Source organism: Cannabis sativa, chromosome 5, assembly GCF_029168945.1.
Source record: "Cannabis sativa cultivar Pink pepper isolate KNU-18-1 chromosome 5, ASM2916894v1, whole genome shotgun sequence".
In the NCBI taxonomy this organism is placed as follows: Eukaryota; Viridiplantae; Streptophyta; class Magnoliopsida; order Rosales; family Cannabaceae; genus Cannabis; species Cannabis sativa.
Window position 1 is genome coordinate 68655096 of NC_083605.1, and position 14744 is coordinate 68669839.

The 14744-nt window shown below is 34.7% G+C and overlaps 2 protein-coding genes across 5 annotated transcripts; both read right to left on the reverse strand.

The window, feature by feature from the left end:
• Nucleotides 1-1260: 1260 nt before the first annotated feature.
• Nucleotides 1261-7311, reverse strand: LOC133038465 (uncharacterized). Its single transcript, XM_061116629.1, has 3 exons — nucleotides 7246-7311; nucleotides 6468-7186; nucleotides 1261-4564 (listed from the first exon to the last, which is right to left on the reverse strand). Exons 1-3 carry the CDS (start codon nucleotides 7309-7311, stop codon nucleotides 1261-1263), a joined length of 4089 nt encoding a protein of 1362 aa, XP_060972612.1.
• Nucleotides 7312-7896: 585 nt separating this feature from the next.
• Nucleotides 7897-14183, reverse strand: LOC115717201 (uncharacterized). 4 transcript variants are annotated; one of them, XM_030646164.2, is made up of 11 exons: nucleotides 13305-14183; nucleotides 12626-12690; nucleotides 12366-12476; nucleotides 12011-12127; nucleotides 11398-11715; nucleotides 10809-11119; nucleotides 10552-10651; nucleotides 10410-10469; nucleotides 9975-10061; nucleotides 9356-9493; nucleotides 7897-8466 (listed from the first exon to the last, which is right to left on the reverse strand). In XM_030646164.2, exons 1-11 carry the CDS (start codon nucleotides 13387-13389, stop codon nucleotides 8137-8139), a joined length of 1722 nt encoding a protein of 573 aa, XP_030502024.2. In that variant the 5' UTR covers nucleotides 13390-14183; the 3' UTR covers nucleotides 7897-8136. The 4 variants fall into 4 exon arrangements, with proteins under 4 accessions (XP_030502024.2, XP_060971866.1, XP_030502022.2 ...); XM_061115883.1 differs by having other exon boundaries at nucleotides 11398-11709; nucleotides 13305-14177; XM_030646162.2 differs by having other exon boundaries at nucleotides 12626-12698; nucleotides 13305-14177.
• Between the last annotated feature and the right edge of the window lie 561 nt (nucleotides 14184-14744).

Sequence of the window (14744 nt, forward strand, 5' to 3'; positions counted from 1 at the left end):
GCAACTTGGAGGGTTTCAGTTTTTCAATATTTTGAGTTGTATTCAAGTTGCATGTTGTTTGTAAAAAAAATTATTACTATAGATTTTGTATTAGTAAAATACTTTTATCTGTTTTGAAATTCGGGATCCCGACCCATATGATTATAAAGTTATAATACTATAATAAAAAAATTAATTTTTTTGAGTTTAGTAAATTTTAAATACGGGCGTTACATATAGACTTGGTTTCAAAAAAATAATAAACAAATATATCACAATATGAAAAGAAAAATTTGAATAAATATCTACTAAGCAAACAAAAGCTGAGAAATTGAGGGAGTTCAATCAGAGTAGCAATCAGGAGCATCAACCACATGTCATTGTACACCAAAGTTTCAATTCTTAGGGCTGTTATTTTGGTAAGTCCGATCATGTTATTGTAGTATACTTATACTAATCTTTGAAGAGAGGATAACTCTCAATTTGACAAATCAAATAACACGTATATATAATGACTCAGCACTAACATGTAAATAAGTTCACCACGTAGCAAAATATGAGATAAAATAAAAAATTTATCATCAATTACTTTGGAAACTCTAATACCAGGTACAAGCATCGATTTTTCTAGAAAAAAAAATTAATATTATGAAAAATTAATAATTTAAGACAGTGTAACTCGAATTACTGTTGAGTAAGCTAAATATAGATAACTTTAAAAATAGTTGTATATTTTCTGTTTTTTTATTAAAAAAGAAATTCAGAAATTATCTATATTTGTTAGCTTTTTCTTTTCAGAAGCAAGTTACTAAATAAATATAGTTAGAGAAAACAGGGGAAAACACACCAAAAACATCCAAAAGAGTAAAAAAATCAAAATTTAATTTATTATTCATTATATATAAAGATTGAAAGAGAGGAAAAAAATTAGAGATTTAATGGATTAAAGATAAATTTATCATAAAACAAAAAAACCATTACATGCATCATTCGAAAAAAAAATTAAAAATTAATAAGCTGATATTGTAACATGTGTAAAAGAAGATAAATTTCATCAATTATTAACAGGGTATAAAGTTTGTTTATGAGAAAAAAAATTGGAAAAATAGAGATAAAAAATTTAGGAATTTTACATTTATGTATAGGTAGGGAGAAAGAGAGGTAAAAGAATTAGGGATTTAAAAAAAAATTAAAAATTTTACATTTATAGATACAAATAGAGATAAAGGAATTAGTGATTTTTTTTTTTTTTGAAAAATGAAGTATCAACTTCATTGAAATTTAGCATTCATCATACAAAAGAGCTTGAAGCTCATCAGGAAAATCAATCCTATGAATGCTACGATCAATGAAAAATCGGGATCGCCTAGCAACAAAGTGGGCAACGCGATTTGCTGATCGTCTTACAAAACGAATACTAACATTATTTAAAGCTGACAATAGACTTTTACAATCTCTAATAACCAAACCAAAAGTAGAGGACATAATTTGATTACTAAAGATTGCTTGCACCGTTACCATACTATCAGTTTCTATGTCAACTTTATTCCATCCTTTATCTTTCAACCAACTGAGAGCTTCTTTGATGCCAAGAGCTTCGACCACCTCAGCTGGGTAGTTTCCTCCCTGATAAGTGGCTCGGAGATCAACAATGTGGCCCGTCGAGTCTCGAGCAACAATGCCAAAACCATAAGCACTTTCTCTCTCAAATAACGCTCCATCAACATTTAACTTGACTGTATCAGAATCGGGTTTAGTCCAATGCTCAATGTTATTATCATGTTGCAAGAGTGGCAATGATAATAGACTAGTTTTATCTTGAGCAGTACGCCAGTGGTCAAAAGTAGTCCATGCTGAATGAATGACTTGAGTTGGAGAGGAAGTCTTCTTCTCCCAAACAAGCTTGTTTCGAGACTTCCAAAGTGCCCAGCAGATCATGATGGCACGGCAAGCTATATCATCACCATACAATGCGAATGTAGAGTCAAGCCAATAACCAATAGTTGATGAAGTATCGGATTGGATGGTGAACCCACAACGCTCCCAACAACTGAAAGCAAATGAGCAATTCAATAGCACATGAGAAGCAGTCTCACCCGCAGTGCGGCAGACAGGGCACAAGGAGGATAGATCGACATTCCTTGAAGCCAGTTCAAGGCATGTGGGGAGAGTATTGGTGACAGCGCGCCACATGAAGTTCTTCACTTTTGGTGGTATTTTAAGATGCCAAAACCTGTGCCAAAATCCTGAGTTTGGTTGATTCTGTTGACCATGTTTACTAATCTGCAGCATATCATAGGCACTACGGACAGAGAAGGAACCAGATCTTTCACCCCTCCAGGACCAACAATCTTCAGTTGGTGTAGCACTCAACAGGATTCCAAGGATCAAGTGAGCATCTCTAGAATTAAACATATCTTGAACCAGGGGGATATCCCAAGATGTCTCATGAATATCCATAAGAGAGTTGACCATTTGGTTGGTGAGGCCGATAGCATTGGAAGTCACAAAAGGATTGACGGGATCGGGGAGCCAAGGGTGCTTCAAGATACTTGTTGACATTCCATTACCAATGGTTCGTTGACAACCCAATTTAACCAAGCTTTGTGCGCTCCAGATGCTACGCCAAACAAAACTTGGATTGTTGCCAAGCTCTGCAGAAAGAAAATCAGAGTTGGGATAATACTTGGCTTGGAACACACGACTGGCAAGGGATGTTGGGGAGACAAGAAACCGCCACCCTTGTTTGGCCAGCATTGCAAGATTAAAATCATGTAAGTGACGGAAGCCCATACCACCGGAATGTTTGGGAATTGCCATACGATCCCAAGACATCCATATGATTCCTTGACCTTTAGCACTTGAAGTTTTCCACCAAAAGTTAGCCATAATCTTCTTAATCTCTTGACAAGTTTCCAAGGGAAGAAGGAAGACGCTCATAGCATAAGTTGGAAGAGATTGGATAACAGATTTAAGGAGAACTTCTTTGCCTGCACGAGATAGGAACTTGCCATTCCAACTATTGAGCCGATTTATTATCTTGTTTTTGAGGAAGCCAAGTATCACAGTCTTCTTTCTACCTATAATGTTAGGTAGTCCCAAGTAAAGAGAGCCATCAGTAGCTTCTGTCATGCCAAGAACATTACAAATCTCATTACGGTTTGGTGTTGCATTGTTGGGGCTGAAAAAAATAGAAGACTTAGCCACATTCACCTTTTGCCTAGATGCAATTTCGAAGGAGTGAAGCATTTGCTTGATGTTGATAGCTGTGGTGGAATTTGCTTGACAAAAAAGGTAACTATCATCAGCAAATAACATATGAGTGATGGGAGGAGCATTTCTAGCAACACGGCAACCTTGGATAACCTGATCTTCTTCAAACTTTTTGATCAAGGAAGAGAACCCTTCAGCACAAATGATGAATAGATAAGTAGATAAAGGATCTCCTTGGCGGATTCCACGAGAGGGAACAATCGGCCCCATGAGATGGCCATCATGGAAAACAGAATACTGAACAGAAGTAACACATTTCATAATAAGGCTGACCCATTTACCAGCAAACCCCATACGATGCATGACAACAGACAGATAATCCCATTCAACACGATCATAAGCCTTGCTCATATCAAGCTTCATGGCCATGAATCCTTTTTTACCTTTTGTTTTCCTCTTGAGATAGTGCATGATTTCAAAGGCTATCAGGATATTATCAGAGATAAGCCTTCCAGGAATAAACGCACTCTGAGTAGGAGAGATGATATGATCAATTAGCACTCTCATTCTATTGGCAAGGACCTTCGAAAGAATCTTGTAGGAGACATTACAGAGAGCAATAGGACGCAAATCACCTATAGAGGAGAAGTTCTTCTTCTTTGGGATCAACACTAGATGAGTGTCATTGAGACCAGTCGGCATGCATTCATTGTTGAAGAACTCTATGACAAGCTTAACAATATCAGTGCCGACTATATCCCAATGTTTCTGATAAAAACCGGGACTCATACCATTAGGACCAGGAGCTTTATCAGGATGCATTTGAAAGAGAGCTTGTTTAACTTCATCAGGTGTGATTGGGCAAAGTAAGGCATCGTTTTGTTCAACAGTTACAGTACGCCGAATGCCATTAACAACAGAGCCACATATAGCATGATCAGTAGTATAGAGAACTGAGAAATAATCAATAATTACCTGATCAAGACCAGAATCCCAGCCTTTCCACACGCCATTGCTATCCTGAAGCTGAACTATTTGGTTATTCCGTTTGCAAGAGCTTGCGGTAGCATGAAAGTATTTACTGTTCTTATCTCCTCCATTTAACCAGAATTGTTTAGACCTCTGCTTCCAATAGAGTTCTTGCTGAGCCAAAATCTCAAAATAGTTGCATTGCTCAATCAAGAAGTCTTCATGAGAATCCGGATTGTCACGGGACTTAAGACACGCAAGCTTCTTCTTACTAGTAGCCAACCGCTTCTTAAACTGACCAGTAAGATCACGACCCCACTCAAGAAGAGTATCAAGACAAAGTTTAGTTTTTTCAGCAAGGGAAAGAGTAGCATTGAGCTCCCAACAACTTCGAACAATTTGACTGCATGTAAGTGCAAGGTCGAACCCATGGGAGTTGCAAGGTCGTCCTCAAAAGTGAGTGTTTTAATATTTATACTCGCAAGTGCACGAATCGTTTCGGAATATAGTGTTCATGTAAGTGCAAGGTCGAACCCATGGGAGTTGACTAACATCAAAAGAAATTATTTCAAACAAAGTAAGAATATTCTAACCTAGCTCCAAATATTTGATGGGATTTTAGTTTTGCAAAATAAAATAAAAGACAAGTAACTAAAATACTTAAGATTAAAGATGAGTGAGTATGAAAATGATTTTCAAATAAGATGTGTAAAATAAGATTATTAAGATATTAGAATCCACAAAATGCAAGTTCAATAATATTTATAAGTATATTGATTCCCAAGTTTTAGATATAGTTGAAATAAATCTTACCATATTTTCTAAAATATATTTTTCATTTAAGTACAAGTTATTTTCAAAAAGGTAGGATTTTTCTTTACTTATAAAATGTATAATTTCTAAGCATTAAATGTGTTACAATTTAATGAAACTACACAAAATCAAAGAAACTATGTTTAGGCAAAATATAACACTTATATTCTAAGAATTAGATGTAAACAATTTAATGAAAGACATTTAATCAAAGAGTATTATATTTTTGCATAATGAAGAACTAAGTAGAAATATGCTTTAACAATCAAAAATACATGATATTGAAGATAAAAAAAATATATTTTTGATAGAAAAATCCATGAACTTTATAGCACAAATGGGAAATCAACATACAAACATAAACACTATCTAGTTACATTTTGCTTCATCATCATCTTAATAATCTTGAAAAAAAGATTAGAAGCTCATAACTAGATAAAAATTACAAAAGATAAACATACTTGACATGCTCTTCAAAGTGTAAAAATGGTAGAAAGAAAATGGTAAAAATGAAGAGTGTGGAATGGAGAAGTGTTTTGGGTTGAAGAGGTGTTTAGGAGGGTGAAGAGATGTCCTTTGAAATGGTCTTCCAACACCATATTTATAGGCAAAATTAGAGAATTAAATTAATCAAAATAAATAAATAAAATGATTAATTTAATTAGTGTTGGGAAGAGAATGGATAAATAGAGTATGTGTAAGAGTATTGGAAAAAATAAATGTTTGTTTGGATGGAAAAATAGTGAAAAGATAGGGTAAAAATAAATTAGGAATGTTTATTTAGGTGAAATAAATTGGGAAGAGTAAATAGGTATTTATGTGTAATGTGTGGGAGAAAATATTGACATTTTGGCATTTTCTAATCTTTTTTGGGCTGAGAGAAGCAAAATAAAAATTCAATTTTTTCTTCTTCTTTTTCTTATGCAGGCGGACACTTGGCAGGTTGCGGTTGGTGGGCTGGAGCTGACGTGCGTGAGGTGGCGCTTGCTGGTTGGCTGGGAAGGCTGACGTCGGGACCCACGCGTGCAGGCTGGGGAGAAGGATTCCAGGCGTCACTTGCGCCTGCCTGGGGGTGAGTTGCACTCGCCCATCTGGGCCGTCCGATCTGTCCACGAATGGTGCGGATGGGGAGCTGACTTTGACCGCAAGTGGGCTTTGCATAAGGGCTGATGAGATTTCTTTTTTTTAAAAATTGCACTTTTAACTCCATTTCTTCAATATTTTCTTCATTTTAATCCCAATCTTTTTCTACCAAATACACCTAAAAATACATAAAATTAATTAGAAAACTAAAATAAAATTAAAAATAAATACCACATAGCATATTATAATAAAATAATTATAAAAACACATAAAAACATATAAAATTACAATAAAGCTAATAAATTCAAAAATAATTAAAAACTTACTAAATTAATTAAAAACTTAAGAACTAAACCAATTTTTAGTTAAAAAAAAATGTGAAAAATAACTCTAATTTCTAGAGTTATCACTCAATCAAGAAGTCTTCATGAGAATCCGGATTGTCACGGGACTTAAGACACGAAAGCTTCTTCTTACTAGTAGCCAACCGCTTCTTAAACTGACCAGTAAGATCACGACCCCACTCAAGAAGAGTATCAAGACAAAGTTTAGTTTTTTCAGCAAGGGAAAGAGTAGCATTGAGCTCCCAACAACTTCGAACAATTTGACTGCATAGAGGCTCACGGCTCCAAGCATTTTCATACCGAAAAATGACCACAGGTTTACTCATCACACAAGGAGCAGGTTCAAGAAAAATAGGTGTATGATCGGAGGATGAAAAATCAAAATTTGACAAACAAGCCTCATTAAAAATAGTTAGCCAAGACTGAGTAGCAAAAGCTTTGTCTAACCTTATTTCAATGTGATTTTGAGTCCCTTTTCCACGCTCCCAAGTGTACTTATGACCACGCAGTTGAAGTTCACACAATCGGCAATCATGGAGAGCAGTATTGAAGCCGTGGATCAAAGATTGAGGGTAAGGACGACCGCCCTTTTTATCATCATGCGTGGTAATGTTGTTGAAGTCTCCAAGGATACACCATGGTAATGGTGAAGAATCGGCAAGCTCACGAAGAAGATTCCAAGTTGTATGTCTTCTCGAACGGTTTGGCTCACCATAGAACCCAGTAAGACGCCAATGAACAAAGCCAGGAACATGAATCTCTAAATCAATATGGCGGGCCGAAAACTTAAGCAAATGGGCATCAGTAGCAACTTTCCATAAAAAAGCAATACCACCTTTTCTACCTTGGGCCGGCACAGAAAAGCTATTCTCAAAACCCAACCGAGCCTTAAGTCTATCCACAATGTCATTGTTGCATAAAGTTTCACAGAGGAAAATAAAGTTGGGCTTCTTCTGTACACAGAGATCAATAAGGAATTGAATAGCCTGCGGGTTCCCAAGCAAGGAATTAGTGATTTTAAAATCAATAAAAAAGATATATATAAAAGATCATCAAAATTAGTAATGTAAGGAAGATAATTTAGAAAGATATATTAATTTGATGTATGAAATATTTTTATCATGTAAAAAATTATATTCTTCTAATTGATTAAGCTATGATTTGTTTAAATGAAAAAATATCTCAAAAAATAAAGAAATAAATGGGTGAGGTCGGACTCGTCCCACTGTAGAAACCTTTTTAGGAGGAGACAGAGTTTACATCCTTAATTACAATCAACAATCAAGCTCCAAACACTTCCTACCACAAATATTCTTTTTTAAACTTTTTTTTTTAAATTTACGATTTTGAATTTCTAAAGTGGTTGCAGCGCTAGTTGTAATAGGAGTTTCTATACGATTTTTTATTACGATTTAAGATTCAGCGCTAGTTGCAATAGGAGTTTCTATATAAAATTCCGTAAAAATGCAAAAGAAAATGTTTAGAAGTGTAAAAATGAAAAAAAAACCCAAATCATTATTGAAAATATTTTAGTTAATTACAATGAACCACACCAGGATCAACTTTGGAATCTATATAGGTTACATAGTGGCAGCTGAGAAAATCAAAGATCAGATGAATGAAGCATATAAAGAAGAGGAAGGTAATGTATAACTAGTTCCTACTACCAAGAAGTTGTCAATGGCTCTGATAGTTTAGAAAGCTTCTATGGTTCTACAAGTATTTTAGGAAAAAGTCACAGCCACCACGGCTTCTCGGTCAAGTCCTTCGAGAAAACATATCGGAACCTTGAACTGTAAGGCAACCATTCTATGATCTGAGATGCCTTCTTGATGGGCTTACATTCGAGACATTTCTGTATTGAGTCATGGAGCTTCTTGTCCACATTTTCAGTGATCCATTTCAGAAGATCATCTGAGCTGAACGATGATTCTCTTGCATATCTTTCAAGCATCTTTGGTACAAATACTTTCTTTGATTTCTTTACCAATACGTTTGATTGAAGAAACTGTCTCCTAGCTTCATCCAATTCTTCTCTAACATTTGAGGCTGTGTAGACTCTTAACTACAAACAATTAAGAAGCACCCTCATAAGTCATAATCAGAAAATAAATACTCTTTTTGTTCAAAACTTTTGGTTTAAAAGGAAGCATTTCTTGGGATAAATGCAGGGTACATGAATCCAGGGCCGACCTTGAGTTGAAATGGGCGATAGACAATTTTTTTTTTGAACCCTTACTATAAAGATAAATAGTATCTTTAAAAATTATTAAAAAAATATGTATATTTTTTAAAAAGTATTTTGTTTTATTTGGGCCCCTAAAATGAGTAGGCCCTAGGCGCAAGCCTAGCCCACCTATGCCTAGAGCCAGCCCTGCATGAATCGTTATGTTACGTTTCTAAAAGCACTATTCTTGATGTCACGTTTCTAAAATCTTGCAAAGAGGCATATTTTTATTTGTGATATTTATAAATTTAATCGGCCTAATTATCTAATGTCAGTAAAACTATAATTTTTGTCCAGTTTTGTCGATTCCGTCAGTGTCTTAAAGTTTTTGAATTTTTTAAAAGAAAATTTGGAAATAACGTTTCTCTGACCCAATAATTTAGAATCCGAGTGTAACTTGTTTAAAACACTAACAAAATCTGTACGAATGAAACTGAATAAAAATTATACTTTTACTAATATTTAGTACTTATGCCACTAAAAATAATTATTGTGTTTATGCAGCTTACAAATTTTATGTAATTATGCCACAAATGTATCCCTTTTTCTTTTTAATTCCCCAATATTACTTGTAGTCCATGTATCTCTCTATCTGTTTTTCAAGTTGCATCATAGAGCAATGGAGTGTTTTAGCAGGCTCATGATTATGAAATGAATAAAAATCACTCATGAAAGAGATCGATACTAATGTATGCAAAGGTAAGAGGGGTAAGAATTAACAAGTTACCACAGGATCTGAAAAAGCTCCAGTACAGAGGGCAAAACAGACTAGGAGTTGAGAATTCGGAAGACCCAACGTTGAACTGAGTCGTCTGTCTTCGCCAGATTTTTTCCTTAAGGCAGCTGAAAGGATGGTTTCAAGCCACTGTAAGTTAAAAATCAGATAAAAACATAGGTGAGAGTAAGAAACATGGTACTTCATACTCATTCAAACCAAGTAATGATTCATTTTCCTTTTTATGTGTGTGAGAGAATGATTATTTTTGAGCAATGAAAGGAAACTCCTTTACAGGATAACGAGATTTCACACATTGAAAATAATGTTAAACATGCATTAAGAGAAATAGCTGAAAATGCCAGTAAAGTTGCACAAAAGTTCTCTTTTCATCTTCCATGTATATTGTGGTGAAGTGAGATTATGCCAAATCTAAAGAAAACTTGAAAATGAGTTTTTCTTGGTGCTTATGTACATATTACATACATATTTATGTATGAAAGAATTTAGACAGTATCTCATATTTTTAAGGGCTTTTGAAAATACAGGTAAAGCCAAACCAACACACACCAGACTACCAGTTTATCTAGAAATGAAGATTTCAATTTCATAAAAAGAGTAAAGTGAGTACCCATCCAACCCGGGGCGTTCGAAAGCAAAATATCGATTGCTCTATGGTGTTTGCACTGATGACACGACCTCCAATGTTGTAAGCAGCCTGCACTACACCAAGATGCACATAACTAATTATATATTACACAGAGAACACATTAACTGAAAAATGTATAAGAACACGGATAGCTTCCAATGGAAACTACTGAAAATACATTAAGCCAATTTAATTTGACATTTTTCTCCATAACCTTTTCTAATTCCAACCCCTCTACATAAATAAGATACTTTTATTGTTTATTAAAGACTCCAATTCAGGACCCCTAGAAAGGAAGAGAAAAAGAAAAAGGTTAAGAAAAGGGGACCCCCAATTTATGTGGTAACACTATCACATTTTTCACAGTAAAACAACTAATCCACCCTGCTAATTTAGGCTAAATAAGAAGTAAGGTACCTTGTGAAACAAGGCCAGCCTTCTCAAAGAGCTGCTGGGAATGCCATATGCTAAATATGCCTGGAAAGTGATACAGCAGATAGTTATAAAAAGATTTTCAATTTTGTGGCATTGGCACAATGACAAGCTGTAAAAATTTTACATGCATAACAAGAGCATTGTAGACATTGATCCAAAATGAAATCTGGGCATTGGGTTCCATTTGCCTGACATTCACTCTCTCCAACTGTTCAACTAAGACTCTGAAATTGAGAGCATGAAGTACTGTCAAGTGATATAATATGGAAAAGAGAACCTCAAGTCTTTATTCATTTTCTCAAAATAACTAATAAAAAGTACACATTTCCTTCTTTTTTTTTTGCTCAAATACTATAGTTTGATTACTTATTTAATACCAACCTGTAGTTGTTGATGGCATAAGAAGCATGAGAAAATTGGCCCTTATCAGTTGATATCCATAATATTTCAACTGTTGACTTTCCAGACAAATCTTGGTCCTCCTCAACCCCACGCCGAGGCTGTACAACATTGGTGGAGGACCTTGACAACATAGGTGATCTGTTTTTTTCAGTTTTGACAGATGCTGCACTGCGAAGCCAACAGTATACAACAGCCATACACCTGACCATTTCCTCAGACAACTTGCTTGGGCACTGGTGGAGATGATCTCTGAGGGTTCTTAGTATAGAAGTTTTCTCCATTGGCCGAACCTTTTCATGTACATGATTGAAAATTCAAATGAGAATCACTGACCTTATGGCATTAACATGAAACATGAAGCAATCAAAGGAAAAGATGTTCTAAAATGCCCATAAATTTCCTTAAATCTGTTCAATTATTGTTTCTGTAGAATGGAACTAGAAGAAATTCATTCCTCATGACAGAATAAAAGTAAGACAATTATAAGTCTATACTCTTTGAAAATGGAATGTAATCACAATGCCTCAACTTACATTTTACTATAGATAACAAACAGTTTATGGCCTACCTTGGGTAAGCCTGGAACACTCTTTGCAGAATCAATTTTGGAGTGTCTTTTCCCAGGATCATCTATAGAAACAAGAGCTTGCAATGGTCGGAAAGGGAAGTTTTTAGAGGAACAGAATGCACTCGAAATGATACTTGGATGTTTCCTGGATTCGTGCTTTGGATGTGCAGGAGAAACCACAACTGAGTTCTGCTCAGAAGGTGGTCTGCTCACACTATGCTCAAATACACTTCTATATAGCGAGAGAACCTGCTGCTCTCGGTTTGCAACTTCTTCTTCAAGCGACTCAATTTCAGCAATCAATTCCTTTGTCTGTTGCTTAGAAAGGGGAAATAGAACATAAAATTCAAATCCATTTCCTAAAGTCCTGATCAAGCTTGTTCATAAAGTAAACTACCAACAATAACTATTTACAAATGTGGTTGACAAATTAAGTCAAATTTTTATTTTTGAACCCCATAAAAATTCTGATATGTGAAGATTCAAGCACAGGTCTTAATCTCCAAGCCATTACTCTAATAAGTATAAGCTATGACAAAAAGTACATATGAAATAAGAAATATTTGGAGTGTTTAGCAATAGCTCTTTGATTGATAGAAAACAAAAAAATTACCTGAGAAGCAAAATGCCTATGTCCAGGAGATAAAGTACTTGAAGCTCGACCCATGGCTCTCTCAAGAACAATGCGCATTGATTTCTCTTGTTGCAAACGCGACTGCAACTGCTCAATCTGAAAATTAGTATGTGTATGTGAGAAACCATAAGTTTTAGAAACGAGAAAAATGAATAAACAATAAAAAACAATCTAATGAACTTTGTCGTATTTTAGATCACTACTCTCTGTTTAAACTGTTGTCAAGGTTGACAAAGTGAAACTTTATGCCAACACTGACATAGAAACAATCCCTGAGAATTTGCTCAAATGTTATAAACATATTGTAGAAGAAAAAGAAGATTTTCTTGCTTACATCTTTTTCTAAGGAGGCTCGGTGCTTTGATGACATATTCTTGTTGATGTAAGTAGAGTTTTCGTGTAGTGATTCTCGTCCATTAGAAGCACTTGTTGAAGGAAATGAGACCTGTTAAATTCGTTCAAGCATAGAGTAAACTATCTAATCTCATACATCCATGATTATAAAGTTTACATTTTATGGTTTTGCACCACAATCTTGCAACATAGAAACTAACATGAGATTATTGAATTTATTGATTGAGATATGTGTCTCACATCTGTTTCATTGTTGTCATTCGAGGTACTCGAGGATCCACCTTTCAAAACTTTGGAGCTCCTGTCTGAAGCACTGGAAGGAGAGAAGCATAGAGTCATGGAGCTGCATTTAGCCAAATAAAGAAAAGAAAGAGCAATACAAAAGTAATGGGACACCAAGGATGATACTTGTAATATGGCTTTGAGCACATTTTATATATATTTATATACGTCCATTCAGAAAGGAAAAACTTCAGTCGATGCCAACACACTAAGTCCTGCACTTGGTATGTTACCATCTTAGACATATTGACTCAAGATCTAAGAAGTTAAGATCAAACTATAAATGCTATGATACCCAAAATAATACTGTAACTTTTAAGGCACCATAAATTTACATAACAAGAAATACAAAATCTTATTTTCAAAAATAAAAAACATCAAAGTGGACTCTAAAAGTAACAACAATAGTATGATGTCGTCACAAACTCAGGCAGATGAACAATCAGCTACAAATAAAAATACCCTTTTTAGGCAAATTAAAAAAAAAAGTCTATTTCAAAAAATAAAAAAAGTCTGTTTATATCTTCTTCTTTTTTTTTTTTACAAAACTTCCAACAACGTTTACATTTTCATTTTAATAGCTAACATCACCACCATAATCATAGTAGTGATAACCATATAGTGATGAAAACTAGACCTCTTAGAGCGTCTGTGTTGACCATGAACAAGTAAGCCAGTCCAAGAATCTCCATTCCATCTCTTCCCACATGCTTCATCATCATCTCCAACTCCTCCTCTTCCTACAATAAAATCACACATCTCTCTCTCTCTCTCTCTCTCTCTCTCTCTCTCTCTCTCTCTCTCTCTCTCTCTCTCTCTCTCTATTAATATATTTATATATATAATCTTATTTTCTTTCTTTCCCCAAAACCCAGAAAAGAAACACTCTCAAGTTTCTTCCTCCATAAATAATGACACTTTTCATTTCATTCACAGAATAAAAAAGAAAGACTCATAAATGTGGTGTTCAGTACGTAAAAACAAGACAAAAAATATTTATTTGACACATGGGGCGAGACTGAGAAAAAAGGGTTCTTTCTTTAAAATGGGGGCTGTGTGTTTTTATTTTTTCTTTTTAAAAATTGTTTCAGTGAGATTATTGGCCATTTGATTGAGAGAGATGAGCAGTGAGTTTTCATTTCAAAAAATTTGCGAGGTTAAGTTAGTGAAATTGTACGAAAGTTTTTACTGTTGTGGAGTGAGAAGAAATAGAGACTAGCACAGGGTTCTTCTCCTGCTGACACTGACTTGAGTAGTACTACTGAAGAATTGAATTACGATGAGTTTTGGGTCGTTGGGGGTATTAATGGCGCGAGTTATTACGCCTCAGAAGTCAGCATGAACAAATGCAACAAGTTTGAATTTCTGAAATGAATCGCTTTCAAAGAGATGACAACCTGTTTGGCTGTGTGACTGGTGATGATGACACTGGTTTAATACATCGGCCATGGCCATGGAAATGGAAGTCGACACTTCAAGAGTGGGACTAGTGATTTAGGCTTAGTGGGCCGACTCAAAGCCCACTCAGAGTTCCCCACACCCACATCTAAAGTTGAAGAATACTGTTTTTTTTCTTTTTTTGGGAAATTTATAGGGAAATTTATATTATGTACTATCTTTTTTTCATTTATTACAAAAATATTGTGACACGCTTACATTTACGTTTTTACTGTTTTTTTTTTTTTTAATTCGGCAGTATACTGCCATTAGTTGTAGGTTTGTATATATTATATGTTTATAGGTGTCTTCATAGGATTTATCCTCTACATTTTTTAAAAAATAATGCTTTAAAAAGTGATGATTTGACATGTTGAATCACTTTTTGTGACATTTTTTTTTTATCTTTTTTGGGTTTTATTATTTTTATAAAATATTTTCAAATTCACTCTCCCATAATCTCTGTTCATCTTATTCTTCTTCCACATGTGGGTAGTTTGATATTTCTTTTCAAAAATTTTCAATTATTACATTTTCTTCTCAAGCTTCCCTCTTAATTTTCTCCCCTTTTTTGTTCCTTTTTCTCTATATAATACTACTCCTCCTCCATCTAAATGACAATTACACGTTCATCCTCATC